The following is a 19,496-nucleotide window of genomic DNA, read 5'->3' as shown; positions in this document are numbered from 1 at the left end:
CACTCACAAAATGTATATAAATATATAGAAATATAAAATTATTTCATTTTTACAAGATACCCAAGACAGACTCAAACCCAAAGTTATAGATTGATAAATATTCTAAATACCACCATTTTTCTCACTACATAAAACTTCATAAACCACTGGTGTCACTTTGACTATTTTAACAATGTCCTTACTACGTTTCTGGACCTTGAACGTGGTAGTTTCGCTGCTGTCTATGGAGGGTCAGAAAGCTCTTGGATTTCATCAAAAATATCTTCATTTGTGTTCCGTAGATGAACGAATGATTGAAACGACATGAGGGTGAGTAATTAATGACAGAATTGTCATGTTTGGGTGAACTATCCCTTTAAATCAGGTAGTCAACCTCTTATATGGGTGTAAATGAGAAAGCCTTGGTTAGATGCAAGCTCCAGAAATTAAAAAGTCTATCAAATAGCTGCAAAGAGTCAAATCAATGCAAAACGGCCTGAAACCACTAATGACACAATTATTTATTTAGCTAAACCTAGACTATTTATTAAAGAAGAAAGCATATTTGCCTGAAACTCACAAACACATCTGTGCCGCTACCTACCTCTAAATTGATACAAAATACACATTCATAGTCAAAACAAGGGGAAAAAATGATAACAGCTGTAATCAAAAAGCAAAAAGCAACAAAAAGGAGCAAAAAGGTCAGAAAAATGGGTGGAAAAAATTATTTTAAACCCAAGGATTCCATAACCCTACGAGAACTAGGTCACCTCTACACTTCAACTTGGCCTAACCACAGAGAAGTCAAGGTCAAAGGTCACGGGCTAATACCACAGAGACAAAAGGTGAGAATGACCCAGCCACAGATCTTGCAAATCCAATCCAAGCCATCCTCTATAATTCATAAAGTTCCCGGCTGGAGCATAATCCAGCCACTGGAGGCTAAAATCAAATGCATAGAGGAGAGAAACAGTTTCGTTATTATAGTGAGAAGTCATTGTGTCTGAGTGAGCACAACACTGAGCACCATTATTAATGGAGAGCTGTCCAGCGGTGCACTGACCATAGATTCGCTTGACAACAGGAGGGATAGCGGTGTCCTGCTGGGGTCAAAGGTCATTAGTAACAGTAGGGGTACAGGCACTGTGCTTATATGAAACGCTTTGGTCATTACTGTATCAGACAGAGTGCCAGCCTGAGAGAGACAGAAAGAAGAGGCATGTTTAATGCATGGCAGAGTGTGTCCAGCACAGTGATGACTATCACTGCATTAGAGCAGCCACTGGGCAGCATTAATCTTTAATAGCGCACATACAATGATTCATGAACAGCCTAAGAACTTCATGACACTGGTCCTTATTCTTCTAGGTGCGTGTGTGTGCATATGACAACTGGTCGGCTGTTGACGGATGAAGTAAGGATTTGGAGGTCTCATCCCAACTCTGTGGGCAAAAGTATGTGTGTGTATATAGAACTATATATACACTCCAAAAAGTGTAAGGACACATTGAAAATCTGGATTTTTATGAATTTAAAGCTGGCTTTGATTTTTTAAAGTTAAAAAACTAACAAAAAAGAAGAAAAAAAAAACACAGAACAGAACAGATCAAAACAAAAAACAAAGTAAAGCCAATCAAATCAAAGCAAAAAAACATTCAAATAGAAAATGTATGTGTGTGTGTGTGTATATATATATATATATATATATATATATATATATATATATATATACACACATACATATATATACACACACACACACACACATTTATTATATATACATACAACCAAAAGTCTAAGGACACATTCAAGATCTGGCTTTGAAAAAACAAAAAGACAAAACACAAAGGAAAAATGCAAAAAAAAAAAAAAAAAAAAAAATAGAACAAAGCAAAATATAAATCAAAGCAAAACAAAGAAAAACAAAACAAAAATCCAAGCAAAGAAAAAAAAAATGCAAGACAAAGGAAAAAGAAAAAGAAAAAATTAGAAAAGAAAAAAAAACAATTAAACAATTCTTTTTCAATTAAACTTTTCAAATAGTTTTTCATTAATATATTTTTCAAATGAAACAAATACTTTTTTAAAAAGCAGCACTGTTAGTAGTGGTCTCAGGTTTTTTAAAATCCCACTGTTACCGTCCTTACATTTCTATTCCAGCAATCTATTCATTCCTCTTAGGACTCCAGACACTCACCTTGACAACGGCTCTCTCACTGCCTGTCCACACCTTTCCTAGCTACCGCTTAGCAACAGAATGGTCTATTCTAGCAGTTTCCAGTTTGAAATCATATTTTTTGTAACACTGGGCATTTTAAGTGAGCATTACAGAGTGTGATAATTGGGGTATCTTCGGTAACTGCAATTGAAACTTTCAAATTTTCAGCTTTTGTTGATATTGTTCATACTAGCCAGGACAGCAGTAAGTAGTATAAGACAGTATGCATAATATGTCTTTCGGTGAGTGTGACAGAATATGCAAATTCACTCAGCATTACTCTCATTAAATGCCAGCAATGGGAATACACATTGATGTTTAACTCAAAAAGTTTTCCATATGAAAAGACAAGGCCTAGACCCCCACTGGTCCGTCAAATCTCCACCACAATCTCAGGCAGACGTGTAGCTTTATTGAATTCGAAAGTTAGTGAGACACAGGCAACATGCTGAAGTGGCACTTTTTCATGGCGACTCTTTTGTTCGATACTCAGCTCTTTAGTATTTACTTATGCATGGAGCGCAGCAGAGAGGAGGGAGAGATAAAGGGCATCTGCAAGATAAAGCCATACCATAGATGAGAGAAACAAGAGGGGGGAAAAAACAGCACAGCAGCATTTCTCCCCCTCCCTTCATAAAAGCGTGTCCGTCACCGTTATGCAAAACAAATAGCTGTGCTGCTACCTCTGCCTGTTTTCTAACCTTTAACATGGGAAAACACACCATCTTTCTCCTCGCTGTTCTGTTTCTCTCTGATGTATAATACAGTGCAATATTCACAGCTATGCTTCATAGTGTTTGTGCACATACGACAGGGGTTATTTACTCCAGAAAATCCCTGGATATATGAGAAAAGATTTCAAAAAGACAAAGGAAAGGCCCAGCTGAGGATACTCTTAAGACTGGCACACTGACTGTGATGCTCACGCTAAATTCTAATGGAGGCTGGATTGAACAAAAGGACAGGGTGCTGAAGTAGGAATGAAAAGTATTGCTTGTTTGTCACCAAATCAAGACAAGGGTCTAAATATAGCATGTGAAGCTAAGTGAAAAGCTGTTCACAACCCATTTTTACTTCAGTAATCTAAAATATTTCAAAGTAAAAAATGGATATTTAGAAAACAGTATTGGGGGACGTGGTTTTATCCATTAGGAATTGATTAGATTGCAAAAAGTGTCACTAAATGACCTTTATTTAAAGGAAAAAGGCTGAAAAACAAAGAGGGCTTGATTTTCAGAGGTGAAGGAAGTTATTACATTTTGATGAAAGATTATGAAGACAATTTTTTTTTGGCCTTCTTTGGACATAAATTGTTCACAATAAGACAGCACTGCAAAAAATAGATTGTTCACAGTAAGACCACACTGCAAAAAATACCTCCTAATGGGTTTTTAATTAGACTTTTTTTTTTTTTACTTATTTAAAAAAACAAAAAAAAAACTAAAATTTGTAATAAATAAATAAATAAATAAAAAATAGTAATAATAATCATAATACAATAATCATAATATTAATAATAATAAATATAAAATAAAGTAAAAAAAAATAAAAACAATAAATAAATATTATTTACATTTACTAAACACTTAAAATAGAATTAATTTATTATAGTTTTTTATTTAATATTTATTTATCTATTACTTTATTTTAGATATTTTAACTGGAAAATTGGAAGAAAAAATATGAGGATTTAAAAAAAAAAAAAAAAGTATTGCATTAAGAAAAAATCTACTTTAGTTTCATGTTTGATTTAGAAATATGTATGATCTAGCAGGATGACCAGCAACTAATAACTAAGAGATTTTACTAGTGTTTTAGATACCTGGAAAATATCCCAGTTCTAGAAGTTCTAGCTCTTATTTCGAAACTTTAAGCTCTGGTGGTCTGTCTAAAATAAATGTGCGGACACCGTTTGTCCTTTCCGTTGTGAGAGGACACCGAATCAGCTGGAGACACTGCAAGGTGCACATACTAGCGACGGATCGATGGCTCACTCCTAATCTCTGTCAACACAGAGGGAAGGAAAAGCGACAGAGAGAGAGGGAGCAGAAAGACATTTGTGTGAAAAATGCTTGTTGCACAACGAAAGCAACTGACAGAAGATTATTACAGCCTGACAAAAGCCCAAATTGGGCCAGAGAGCGAGGTAAACAAACCCTCTAGAGGCCTTTCCAATCAGAGCACATTGATAATTGCAAGTGATGCTGGTGTTCAGTGTCTTCTGTCCTTTCAGATACATAAATACAGCATTTAGACTCTACACCTGAATGAGTAGCCACAACAAAACCAGTTATGACATAACCAATCACGCTACATGAGGTAAAACGATACTGTTTTTGACTGATGCAGACACACACAATGGCACTGAGGTCTGTGGGAACTGAATAAATACTAAAGATTCAATAAAAAAAGAAAAGAAGGAAGGAAGTTACATTTTATTTCTAAAATGTGTTCTAAATTGTGTATTATTTATGCTTATAATAGGAAATTTCCAATGAGGTAAGAAAAAATGAATGAATGAAAATTTTGTCATTACCTTTGTTGTTAGATTTTTAAAAAATCTAAATTATGTTATATTCATGCATAAAACTAGAAAGAAAATTATCAATGGGGTAAGAAATATAAAGACGGCTAAATAATAATAACTTAAAAAATAAATATTAATTTAATTTACCTTAAAATTAGCAATATATGTAATTTTGCTTATCTTGCTAAATGGAGAAAATCTGCAATCTGTGGACCAGAACTTCCTCATGCTCCAGTAAACTGATCCCTACAGTGAAACACATTTGTATGGACCAGAAACTGAGCAGAACTGACATATTGAGTCATTTAGAGACATGCGAGGCCATACTGGCTAATGGCAGTGTGCTATTGCACAGTTTGTTTATATAACACTAAATTTTGACTTTTTCTTCAGGAAATGTCTGCCAGATGGTCCACGGAAAGCTAGCCTCCTACACACAACAGACATGTTCTTTGTAAGGTGATAGTGGCTTTAAAAAAGATGTTTAACAATGTGAAAATATGTTATGTCATTTGCACAGTTTCCCAGGCGGAAAGCTTTCCGTCATCGTGAGCCAATCGGAAGACGCAATGAAGCCTTATTAGGCTCAACAGTGTGCTTATCATATTAGCAGCCGATATCCTACAACTATCACAGAGATCCTTTACCGACACTTGGTCCTAAAATGCGCTGAGAGTAGAAGAACAGGAAAGACTTTCTCTTATCGTGGCTCTTTGTTTCTGCACTGTCCTATCATCACGGCAGTAATCTTGTGAAGGGCAAGACGTGACCAGATAATGCCCGGACGTGACTGGATGGATGAGAGAGTAGATGAATGAAAGGATGGATACCTGGAAAAAAAGATATCTGATAGTGTTTCCATTCATCTCAATGGCTGTTGCTTGGCTGGCGCATGATATCTTTCCATCTGGGTTATAACGAAGCACTTATCATGTGAATAGGGTCAATAAACTTTAATGATGGTTATGCATAAAAATACAGAAATTAATTACAATTGAAATACAAAACAATTTAACTCAAGATATATTCCATGAAAATACAAAATTATCTGTTTTGCTGTAAAAGTAAATGTATTTTGCTTTGACCACAAAACAAAACACAGTTAAGAAAATGCCTTTTTGTAGTGTTTTGACAACTAAAATAACCGTATAAAAGTGGATTTAGGTTCTACACAAGAATCAGTCATGTGATTACACTGTCAACTAGCATCTTCTCCCAACATACTGTAAGACAATTGACATCAAGGGAGACATTTGGACATTGTCCAATCACATCCCACCTTTTTAAACTTCCTGTTTCAGGTCTTCTCCTATTGTTTTAGCAAGAATACCTGGACTACATGGATATTTTTAGACCACTGTAAAACATAAAACACAACGCTGCTTTTATATCTGTGGTCACAAACAGTCAAACGTTTTTAACACTACACCACCGGCGAAAAAACAACAAAAAAAAACAAGTACAAAACTGTCCAGGAAATTGGCCACAGCCATCAATAACTCTAAAAGTTTTGACACTTCTCAAATAGCCTCCTCTGTGATCTGCAGAATTGCTTTTTCCCATCCCTTTGAAGAAAATGATACCTTGTGTAAAAGAGAGCAAGGAAGAGATCAAAAAGAGGGGATGGGGGGAAAAAGATGTCAAACTAAAATAAAAGTGCTACAACAGGAAAAAAATATTGAGTTTTACAATTACCTACGATTGTATCTAAGTGTGAAACTGATGGAAACTGTTAAACTGAGAGCAAAACCAGAGAGAAATACTGAGGAAGAGGAAGAAAAGACAGAACAGACATCATTTTTAAACTTGACAAGTGCCGTTATATAGTTTGTGTGAAGATTTCCTCAAAAAAGTAATAATAATAATAATAACAATTTATAGGAAAATAAATCAACCAAAAATAAAAACTTCACCCTCATGTCGTTCCAAACCTGTATAAGTTTCTTTCTTATGTTGAACACAAAAGAAGATATTTTGAATAATTTAAATACAAAACTTACAAATTTGTTGGTCCCCTTTGACTTCCATAGTAGGAAAAATTACGGGGGAAAAAAAAAACTTACAAATTTGTTGGTCCCCTTTGACTTCCATAGTAGGAAAAATTACGGGGGAAAAAAAAATGGAAATCAATATGGACCATCATATATATATAAATATATATATATATCAAAATATATATGTTAAACATAAAAGAAACTCACAGGATTGGAAAGACATGAGGGTGAGTAAATAATGACAATTTTCACTTTTGGGTGAACTTTTCCCTTAATAATGATTCATAACAATAATAATGTTTGTGTTCGGTAAAAAACTTTTTACACCTTTATTTCGCAAGGATCCATTTAATGTGACAGTAAAGGATGCAAAAGTAACATCATTACAAAATATTTCTATTTCAAATAAATTGTTATTGTGAACTTTATATTCATCAGAGAATAAAAACAACAACAACAAAACAGTGTCACTAAAATATTAAGCATCACAATTCTTTTCAACATTGATAACAATTAGAAATGTTTATTTTTCTTGTGATCAGAATTATTATATTATTATGTTAGTGTGATAATGTGGAATTGAGTAATGGAGTATTGGAAGTTAGAATTTATGTCTTTTTATTAAATTACAATTTAAAATATATTAAAATATAAATCAGTTACTTTAACCTAAAAAAAATTTCACAATACTATTTGTTTTTACTGTATTTCGATTAAATGAAGCCTTGGTGAGCTGAGAGACTTCTTTCAAAACCATTTAAACTTTTGAACAGTAGTGTATACTTTAAACTTAAATGACAGATATGTACTGTAAATTCATGAATATTATCACAATATCAAAATAAAATAAGTATTAAATGCCAATTCATGTTAACACAAACAACACACATCAAGCTAGCAATCAATGTTTTTCTCAACTTCTCAAATGTCACTTTCAACTCAACTACCAATACCCCGTCCCCGCTCCTTCGCCCACCCCAGCCCAGGAGGCCGGCAGCCCTAACATCTGCTCTCTGGCTGGGGTGTGATCTCACAGACTCCGGGCCCTGCCAGGCCTAATCACCTCAGAGCGTGGATGCATACAAGGGGAGAGATTATGGCAAGCTGCAGAGTGCCCCCTTTTCAAAATGCCAACCTCAGTCAGGGCAGGAGGGTTTAAATACCACTCAAATGTCAGTGTGAGGCCCCACAAGTCAAACTAAATTACCTCCTACCTGCTCCGTCTCCTATCTGACTTTAGTCCAAATCACATGCATAGCCAAACACACACATAAACATAAAAACCCACAAACCAGTCACTCAGAAACACAACAGCTAACAGACTAACATAAAACACTGCGAGTACTTTCAAACTGATGCAAGTAGTTGAAAGCAATGGAAACATACACAAACACACACAGACACGTACACAAGCGCTCTTTATGGAGCAACTGTATTGATCTATCAGGAGAGATTTGATACTTGGCAAAGTGTTTTCGCACATTGCACTGTACAGTGCGAGCGGAGCCCATATATTAACGTACAGTGAGCGCGTCTAAAGATGTGTGAAGCTCCCCAACGGGATTATCGATCTCCTCGGACTGCTCCTGCCCAGCATCAATCAAAAAAGCAACGAGTCCACACCTCTGAGATCTTCAACGTCAGCCTCTTCCACAGAGACTATTGATCACAAATTGCATGGTGAATTGATTGGCAGTAACATTAAGAGCCTGTATTGATTCCAGCGTAAGTTTAGGTTCTTCTCGGTCACTGATAAAACAAAGTCCTGCTTCAGTCCGCACAGGTAGAGTTCGATCGGTGTGTAGGGTTTAATAAAGGGGTCAAGGATTGGCTGGTTAGCATGGTCCAGTTAGCTCCTGTAACTACAGCACTCTGGTGACAAAAACTACCTTTTCCTTTGATGTCTATTTAAAAGCAACTGTGCATTTTGACAAAATCAATCAAGCAACATATTAATTGCATACATTTCATATATGATTTTACAATTATTTTATCTTACATATTTCTCTTTCTGCTGACTTTGACACAGAAAGTACAAAATTGTTTATGACTGTCAATAATAACAAACATGCACTAAAAATGACGCATCATTACTTTATAAAACTACATCAAAAAATATCCTAAATATATAATGATAAATATATGCTAAAAATACGTTTAATGTTCATAATATATATTTATAATGTTCACACATATTTTTAAAAAATTTATTTGAAAAAGTTTGGTCTTTTTTAACCTGTTAGCCAGCACCCCCCATTATGGGACTCACAGCTGAAAGGAGTGACAGGTGCGGGTTAATACTGCTGGAGAAATCGTGTAAAAATCTTTATAATATATGTTTATACAAAAATGTATGAAAAAGGTTTAAATGTGCTTACAAATATATTTTTAGGTAACACTATATTTTAATGTGTCCTTATTACACGTTACATGTACTTACTATTACAATAACAATAAATTATGCATAATTACATGCAAGTAACCCTAATCATATAGTAAGTACATGTAGTCAATTAATATTACTCAGTACTAAAATGTATAATTACACTGTAACTGTCAGAACTATGGACTTGTCTTTGTGTTTTTCCCCTGTGACCCAGTTTTGGTCTTCCATTGATTGTGTTAATTAGTTCCCAGGTGTGTCTCATTAGTTTCCGCATTATCCTGTCTTTTTAAGCCCCAGTCCTTTCAGTTCAGTTTTGTTGGGACGACAAGTGCCATGTGTGTGTTTTCCTCCTGTTTTCCAAGTTGGATTTACCCCTGTGTTGGATTAATAAAGACTCTTCCGATTATCCTCAGCTCCGTGTTCCTTCCAACAGCATAGTGTGACAGTAACAAGGACACCTTAAAATAAATTGTAACCTATTTTTACACATTTAACAAAAGTTTATTCTTATAACAGTGTGTTTTTAGCATTACTTTTATAGCATTTTTTTTACTAATATTTTGAATCAGTTTTTATTTTCCAAGTTTTAGCAATTTTTTTGGGTAGTACATGCTAAATTAAAATGAGAAATGCTACTTTGACAACACTTTAAATTATTTCAGTTGACATTTATTTTATTTCAAGTACCAATTTTTATGGTTTTAATTTTAGTTTCAGAGTGCAAGATGTATGATAGTTTTTCACTTTTCAAAAAGCATAAACAACTTCAAGTCAAGTCTGTTTTCCTGTTTTAGTCCTCATATTACATATTGTAAACTAAAATGTTAAATTACATCAAACAAACATGTCATTTTAGTTAGAGTAAACCAAATGAAATATAATTTTGCTGAAATGAAATAATAACTTTGACTAAAATAAATTACAAGCTAAAATATGATTCTGACCATAAGAGATTAATCACATGCGATGTACAGACACACAAAAAATGCATCCCAAAAGCAAAGACAGCTAAAAGGAAATCTTTCTCCAAAAAATTACAGTCCTCAGGTTTAAACGTGTATCAGTGCAGCAAAGCATTAAGCCCCATGAATGCAGCCAAGGACGGGCGGCCACACATCAGGCTCCTCGCACAGGACTATGACTGATAGCAGCCATTATGTGGCGGCAGGCAAAAGGTGGAGAGCAGTCACTAGTTTATTCATGCGTTCATTTGTTTGGTCCGTCACCCCAGCAGGGACCAGATGAGCTGTCCATACTGTCGGAGCGATGATCCGCCTGCCATTCATCTCAGACGGACAGCTGTCTGACACGCCCCCTGCCCATCCCCTGCTGCTGTCGCACTGCTCACATCAACACTGAGAGCAGCTCATTTAGATTAATGAACACGGCCAGAAGACATCAGTGTGCAGCAGGTGCCTCCTCCTCATTGTAGGCGTACTGTAAAATATCTGCAATATTCGCGATCGAGCCAGAATCACAGCAGGCCAAAAGATGCATTTTCCCCAAATGATTGCTAGCAACAGAGATAATGCTTTTACTATATCATGAAATGAAAGTTTGTAATGTACTAAATGGGGATAATATGCACTTGTTGCTAGGAAAGTTTGGTAAACTCAACATAAGTTCATCACTATTGAAGTGATTGATACATAAAATAATGAGGACAGACTTGATAAGCAGTCAGGATGAAAAGACGACAAGCAGCGATTTGGTACCATTACGACAAAACTGACAAATTAGACACTTTCGTGTCTAAGTTTGCAACTATTTTTCTCAAGAATATGAGTGCAAAACTCACTGCCCACAATTCTATGCAGTTGCTAGTTGACTGTGTTCTAGAAAGTCACAAAAACCCATCAAGAAGTCACTTAATATGGTTCAAGTCAAGTTTTTTAAAATCATCAACAAGGTGAAAATCATGCATTTTACAAAATATTTACAACAAACTCTCCTAAAAAAAAAAGTCACATGATTTAAGACATCATTCTTGTTCTAGCTGCATTCTTAAGCTTAATATTAAAATAGGGTTAAATACTAGGTGCTACTATAATAGTGTTGCTTGACTTGCCATGGGTTAAAATGTGTAGAATAATATAATTTAACATAAAATCTGCCTTCTGTTCATATGTGGTATAACAATGCAAGCCGTACATCCACAGCGTGCATTAAAACCAACAGGTCTTTTAAAAGAGAGTCTGAGAAGGGTGTTACATCCAGGACAAAATAGCATCATGCTATCTTAGAGTGACAGTGACCATGTCTGGGAAAAATAAATAAATAAATAAATTAGAAAAAAACAGAAAATCAATGCACCGCGGCTCGGATGTATTTGCGAGCAATAGGTGTATCGGGAAGTCCAGTCACGTTGTGGGCAGGGCAACCATGCTTGGGATATGTCTCTGTATTAGAGCAGTAATATGACAGGGCATTAGTGGGCTGGACCGATGATCCAATAGATTAGGAGATTGAAAGGAAAATTGAATGTGGAGCGGTTCTAAACGGAACACTCCAATTGATACCGTCAGAACAAATCAAAATCAATGGCAGGGGCTTGGTAACAACGTGGTAATGGCCGCCGGCCATGAAAAATATGAAATGAAGGGGGAAAAAAATGATCACATGTTATGGCCAAGGAGACAGATGAAGCAGGGGAGAGTTTAAACAGCTGGCTGAAATGCAGCTTTATAAAGCATGTTTTCGGCTGACACATGCATTTGTGAACAGGACCTACCTAAGTAATGGCTGAAAGATGACCGTAATGTTTCTGGCTCCTGGTTTACACAGGAACTTAGTCTCTCCTCCCTCAATCAGGTTATCATCAGCTCCGCCTGGATAGAAAGACACAGATTAGGTTTGTCTTGATAGAAAGACACAGAAAGAGACAACTAAACACTTTTACAGATGGATCCCCTTACATGGGATGCACTTGAGAAAGACACAGAAAGAGACAACTAAACACTTTTACATTCCACTGCACAACACAACAGAACAGAATGTAAGTGTTTTGAGAAACATTTTCAGAAATTAAACTTAATTAAAGTTGAAAAAGCACTTATGGCTCAAAAAGCTTAAAGAAATAGTGAAACGCATCACAATGGTCAAAGGAGTCTGTACAGCATATGAAAAAAGTACAACAGAATTCAACAAATTCAACAAATGTTTCACATATGAAAAGATAAACATGGCAGCAGCACACTTATGGATTCCATGGAATTATTGATTCCATGAACGATGATAAAAATACAGTTGAGCAGTCATTACACAAAAATATTGGACTGCTAAATGCCAGAAAGCAAAGATTTTGCTTTTGCAAACAAACAAACAAAAAAACAAAATAACAAACAAAATAAAAAATAAAGAAGGCAAAATGCAGAAAGAAAGCAAAATTCTAAAGGGAAACAAAAGAAGAAAAGAGGAAAAACAAGAAAAAAACTAAACTACTAAACAAAAAGGAAAAAAGCAAAACACAAAACAAAAAGAGCAAAAGCAAAGCACAAAACAAAAAGCAAAAGCAAAGCACAAAACAAAAAGAGCAAAAGCAAAGCACAAAACAAAAAGCAAAAGCAAAGCACAAAACAAAACAAAAAGCAAAGCACAAAACAAAAAACAAATCAAAAGCAACGCAAATAATAAAATATTGTGGTCAACCATCAAAAAAGTAATTTTGTCAAATCATTGCAATTTACCATAAGCCAGATAGAGAGATACAAGACTCCCCCCTCCTCTCTCTCCCATTTGCCCCTCTGTGTCTGTGCGTAATCCTGCACTAACAGGGTTAATAAGAAAATCATGCCTGTGTAACTCTCTCACGATGAGGCAGGGCCCAAAAAATGAAGTGAGCTCCAATCCTTATTAGCTCCACTCATCCACAAGTAATCAATATAATTGACAGCAAGAGAATCAAGTCTGCCATCAATAAGAACATTCCCGGGTGGACACAAGTTGTGTGCGTGGCCTCATCGGTCGGTGAATAGAAGTGCCACAGCGGCGGCCCACTGGCATCTCTCTGGCACTGTGACAATGTTATTCATTAAAATTTCACAGCCCTTTGAGATTGCCACTGGAGAGACTGCTGTAACTACGTAGCACTAAGCCTGGGCACTGCTATCCTGACAAACACTATGCAGGAAACACACACACACACATCTGAGACACTCATGTGCACATAACACACACACACACACACACAGGTCCTTGTGGAGAATCACTTTAATTGCTTTTATCAGTAAGTTGTTACATGAGATTTCTTGCCCAGGGGATGGGAAATGAGTCCAGGCACAGGAACACAAATATTAATGCCAGACCACCATAAAGCACATGTGTGATGGATTTGGTCTGCCGTGGAGTTACAAGTGAAGCAAAAGAGTGTATGATTTGTCTCCAACTTTGTGATCTCAGACCCACTGGGTTTAATCGAAGGGCTGGAATCAGAGTCATCCTGTGTTCATTGTTTTACGAGACAGGGCGTGCTTCAAATGAGAAATGCCTTCACCTTTCACTGCACTAAAAACCCTGCAGTGCACCTGTCCAGCATTCGAACGCACCTCCCGCTGCTGTTCTTGTCATTTCCACCTTCCTGAGATTCTTCATGAAGTACGTTCTGATGAAAAGCTCCCTCTCTTTTATTTTATTTCCACCCTTTTTTCTCATTAAAAAGACAAGAGGATTCTTTATCCTTTCTAAAAGCTTTCTGGTTGGAGCTCTGGCTGTTTTTCAAAGTTGTTGCTCTGGAAAGGGAACTCATCTTCGTCTTCCTTAGCTTCCTGTTTCTCTTTTTCTCTCAATATTTCCAATCTCTCTCCCGCTAATTCGATTAAGACTCAATTACATCAGCAAAACAAGAAAACACAGCTGCCACCGCACACGCTGACCTAGACAAGCGATGGGAAGAGAGAAGTGTAATGAAAACTGTTGTATGATAAAAAGGTATAAATTCAACAGTTTAAGGGAGGAAAAACTGTAGGTCGAAATCAAATGAAAATAGTGAGAGCTTTTGTCAAATATTGTGGGAATGAACTGGATTGAAATTATAAACAAATTGTTTTGTTATGCAGCATATGCCATAGTTTTCTACCAGATGTTTTTGAGGTCTTTACAGCTGTCACAAGTTACAATATAGCTGTACAATTTCCAGCTATTATTTTAATTTAAAAACATAAAAATTATTATTTGTTGCAATAATAATAATAATTTTTATTATTATCATTATTTCATTACATTATTTCATTCATTCACAAAATTAAGAAAATACACTATTATATTTATAACAGTAATTAGTAGTAGTAGCAGATAATAATAATACTATTAATAATAATAAATAAAAAATTAATAAACAAATAGAAAATTAAGAAAATATTATATTACCCTAATATTATATGAATTATAGTTAGTAGTAGCAGTAGTAGTAGATAATAATAACAATAACAATAATAATAATAATAATAACTATTATTATGAATATTATTGATAAATAGAGAAAATAAGAAATTAATAAGAAATGTATTAGTAGTAGAAGTATTAGTAGTAGTATTTTAATAAAAGTAATTAGTAGTAGTAATAGTACATAATAATAATAATAATAGTACATAATAATAATAATAATAATAAAAACTATTATTATTATTATTATTAATACATAAAGAAAATAAGAAACTAATAATAAATCTATTAGTAGTAGCAGCAGTGGAAGTAGTAATAATTATACTAATAATAAAAGAAAAGGATGTTTCATGAATATATATATATATATATATATATACTATATATATATATATATATATATATATATATATATATATATATACACTACTATCTACTTAGTGTTTTTAAATATTCTTAATGAAATTTGAGTAAATACTGTGTAAAACAAGTGCTCAATTTAATTTGTACAATTTTGTGTCTTTCATTTGCTATCATTAAATTGTATCATACACCACCTTGCACTCTAGATATCAGTATGAGCCATTAAAAAACCCAAACAGTTGACCACTAATTAAAAACACATAAATGAAAGCTGTGATAGTCAGCAGGTCAAAGAGTTACGCATCCAGATTGTGCAGTTACATTTAATGGCAAAGACAGAGGAGAAAATGTCATCCGTTGCCAGCCTGGCTCGACTCAAATCATTATTCAGATCCTTCTAGTACATATTAATGAAGGTCCATTAAAATGCTGTCAGCACAACAGACTTTGACTGGAAAAGCAACCGGCTAACATCTGCTATGTTTAATCTAAACAATCATTCACAACAGTTTAACAAGTTATTCCAACATTTTACCAGTCAAAATCCAAACAAATGTGAACAAATGGTGACAAGTTAGCTGGTCCAGTTCATTATTATGTGCCTCTACATCTGTTGGTGGTTTATTATTATGCTGAAACGTGTTTCTTTTGATAATCTATGTGTTCATAAAATGATGCGAGTGTGTATGAGAGGTGTTATAGCCTGGTCCCCCGTGAATACCGCTAATCTAGGATTGAAGGTATGCGCCTTTACTTCAAATTTACATTTCTATTCTTGGCAGATGCTCTCTAACCAAAGCGGCTTACAAGAAAGTGCACGTATTGGGCAAGTCAGTCTTGATGAGTGAAAAGTGTGTGAATGCGCATGCACACACACCTCCCACTCATGTCAGCCCCCATGTAATCAAGCCAGCCAGTGACTTAGTGAAATTGCATTAGCTACACTTTTGTGGGTTTGATTAGAAATGGTTTGATCTGAGATGTACTACGTCCCTGCCCGGATCTACAGCCGAGGAACGTGTAGTGCCTTCTCTAACAGCAGCCGTCCCAGTGGCTCAATCCGTGCATGTCTGTGTGTGTGTGAGAGAGAGAGAGAGAGAGAAGGAAATAAATGCATGTCAGTGTGTGAGGTCATGCAATCAGGCTGGAAAGTCTGCTGTAGAGTGTATGTTTGTGTGACAGAAACATCAGCAACAGATTGGTGATCACTCATTTACAGTGTATGTCAATATTGGAGGCAAACTGGCTGTGTAAACCAAACTGTCAACTCTGATCCAGCTACTATGTGTGTCTGCTGAGGACATCAACAACAAAATCAATCCCGCTGCAGTATGACACAGTACTGTGGCAGACCAGTTAATGTGCAACACAGAAATAACACTTATACTCTCATCAAAACTTTCAAGGACAAATATAAAGTGGCTTCGTATTGTAGTATTTGGACTCTTTAGTCAAACTAAGGTATCTATGAATGTCACTGTATTAGATGCAAAATATCAAACAAAATGGAATTATGTTACAATGAATTATGAATTATGTTACAATCCAGTTCCTCAGATTTTATTTTTTTATTGTTGTTGTAGTTGTTGTTGTTGAATACCGTTTTTATTTAATTACATTTATTAATAACAGTGCACCTATTGTTTACAAATAGTAATTTTATTCTTAATAATTTACATTTTTTGCATATTGTGTTTATAGTGTATCTATTGAATAAAATAATAATAAAAATAATAATAATAATAGTAGTAGTAGTAGTAGGAGTAGTTTGGAAGGTGCATATATTGTTTTACAATATTATTTATTATTATTATTATTATTAATAAAGATGCACTGTTTGATTACTACTGGATTCATGTTTTAGAATGTATTATTATTATTATTATTATTATTAAAATAGATGCACTGTTTGATTACTATTGCATTAATGTTTTAGAATGTATTATTATTGTTATTATTATTATTATAGTATTTTATTATTATAACACCAACAACAACAACAACAACTAACAATCAAATTAATAATAATAAATATCATTATTATTATATAAAAATATTATGATAAATTATTATTATTTTGAGTCATTGTAGTTTAAAAAAATAAATAATTAATCATTAAATAATAATAATAAAACCTAATGCATTTTTTGAGAAGTGTGCTTATGCTATCTTCATTTAAAATAATAGTAAAGTGCTTTGATCTTTTGTTAAGTAACGCAATGACACTTACACACTTTTAAGTTTGGCTTAAGTGTCCAGATACTTTTTTATCGGACGAGGCCTTCCCATAACATAAACACATTCTTAAAAAAATACACATAAACACAAGGCACAGCTTGTCGTTCACTGTTTGTACAGTGTTCTGGGTTGGTCTCCATGGGTTAGTTATCAGCTGAGCTGCCACAGACAGACAGACTACACAGCACAAACCCATACCAGCTGCCAGGTTTCTTCTAGCAAAATAGAATGAAGATCGACAGGTGTGTGCGTGTGTGGCCAATCAGTGCTGTCAGGCAGAAACCTCCAACTTGAAAAAGAACAGGCCAATTTTCAATAATTCATGACTTCCCAGTCGGCCTGGTTATAATTCCTCTGCCATGTCTTCATGTCTGATTGGCTTCTGATGAGGCTCCTCTATTATTAAAACTCATTTGAGGGGACAATATTCCAATATTTCCGGCCAGGAGAGAGCTGAGACCACCAGCTCAGTGTGTTGACAATGCACCAAGATGACAATTAAACAAATTAATGAACAAATACATAATTGTGAAAATAGAGTTGCATAAATTATTAATTGTGTCATAGTGGGCAATTCCCCTAGTTTCGGATAAGATGCTTTTATACATCAATTTTTGATAAGCTCTGAATCTTTGCACCTAGAGAAAAACAATCTGCTTTTTGTCAGATCCATAGTGATTAGTCCACACACACAAGACAAGTTAAGATGTGGCGCTCATCCAGCAGACGCAGGTTTGAATTCATTCTCAATTATACTCAAATTACATATTCAGCTTGAAATGTTTATATTTAGTCCAGCCAGTCCTGAATACTTATGCTTTATCTATACAAGTCTACAAATCCAACTTTTTTCATGCTTACTGAAACAACTCTGGCACCAACTGATGTCTCACAAGGTCAAAAACGCAAGGTAGTGAAGGTAATAAAGTCAAGTTGTTGATTAGATTGACCACGATCTGCTCCTCCCTAAAAATAATGGTATATCTGGCCTCCATCTAACAGCCCTGATTACTGAGCCATCACTACTGCTTCATTTGACTCCATTACCAAAAAGAAAATAAAGTCAACCCCTCCACTTCAAATCACACACTCATGCCCATAATAGCACACACCCTCTTATTTGACCTGTCTGGCTCTCTTTCAATATACTTCTTTACTCACAGTTTCTTTCTTTCACATCACAAGTACCAATTTAACTGAAACAGAAAAGGAATAAATTAAAAATATTATTATTGTACTAGTAATAATTATAAACTAAAGAGGAAGACTATGGTTAAATGTGTTATAATTATTGCAAGTAAATAGTTTCTTTCTGTCTGTCTCTCTTTAAGGCGCTCACACTGCGCTTAACACTTGCCATTATTATTATTAATTAGCCATTTCTGGTTGTGTCGTCTGTCCATCGCTCTCTCTGTCTCTCTTTCCCCCATAGGCCACCTCTGTTGAGTCTCATTGTAACTGGAGGACAGGAACATGATATTTGAGAAGGGTCTCTGCTGCCCTCTCAAGCTACACTGATTTAGAGAATCAGAGAGCCAGTGATTGTGATTGTGTTTAAAAGGCTGTTCCACCCATCCAGACATCATCATCATCATCATCATCATCATCACCACCCTTGTTCTCTGTCCTCTCCTTCACCTCCCCCCCCCCAACCACTTCTCCTTCAATCACACAGTTCCCAAATGAAAGGTAAACAAGCCTGTGACAGCCACGGTGATGACTGGCTCGATGATTAAAATTAGCACAGGTTGTGAAACACACAACACACACGCTCACTCATACAAAGTCTGTAATTACGTCTGCCCTCCGTCTGATAACAGCTACAACAATCTACCCTTAAGACAAGCCAGAGAACTTCAGAAATGCAAATAAAAAGTTTTATCGGCACTCTCTTTACCTTGTTATTCACCGTTCAACCTCAAATTCTTTAAACAGCGCATTTTTTATTAGCCAAACATTTAAGTGCTATTTACTTCTGGTCTCATAAAATCTAAATTCAACTTCATGAAGGAGGAAGCAACAGCAAGAAAGCATCTCCCCGTCAATACTCACAGCACCACTGATATGTTATTACCCTCCAAATCCATTTCAGCCAATCATGGGCCAATCTCATCTCACCACTGCAGTAATTCAATAATGTGTCTGTGATGAGATCCACCTCAGGACTCCACTCATCACAGCCCCCACCCCCTAAGAAAAAAACAACACAATCACGGGCCGTAATGCTGTTTCAACCCTAATCAGCTTCTGCTATAAAATTACTGGGAAACAGATTGAACATGAAGCATCCGACTAGACCACGCGCCAGCTGACTGCTGCTCCGCTCTGTGAATGTGACGGAACTTGGTTGTTGAGTGAATTTCAGTATTTGACTTTATGATCTGTGACTCAAAGCCAGCAGAAGCATAC

At 35.3% G+C, this 19,496-nt stretch overlaps 1 protein-coding gene across 1 annotated transcript in view; it reads right to left on the bottom strand.

Annotated features, from left to right (window-relative positions):
- The window catches only part of LOC109078958 (exocyst complex component 4-like), a 114,389-nt gene that overhangs the window by 57,460 nt on the left and 37,433 nt on the right, over positions 1-19,496 (bottom strand). The window contains exon 10 of the mRNA XM_042722782.1: positions 11,839-11,935. Coding sequence (XP_042578716.1) covers positions 11,839-11,935 — 97 coding nt within the window. The remainder of the gene's footprint in view (positions 1-11,838; positions 11,936-19,496) is intronic.

The sequence above is a fragment of the Cyprinus carpio genome, chromosome B4 (assembly GCF_018340385.1).
Source record: "Cyprinus carpio isolate SPL01 chromosome B4, ASM1834038v1, whole genome shotgun sequence".
Lineage (NCBI taxonomy): Eukaryota > Metazoa > Chordata > Actinopteri > Cypriniformes > Cyprinidae > Cyprinus > Cyprinus carpio.
This window is presented reverse-complemented; position numbering and strand designations above follow the sequence as displayed.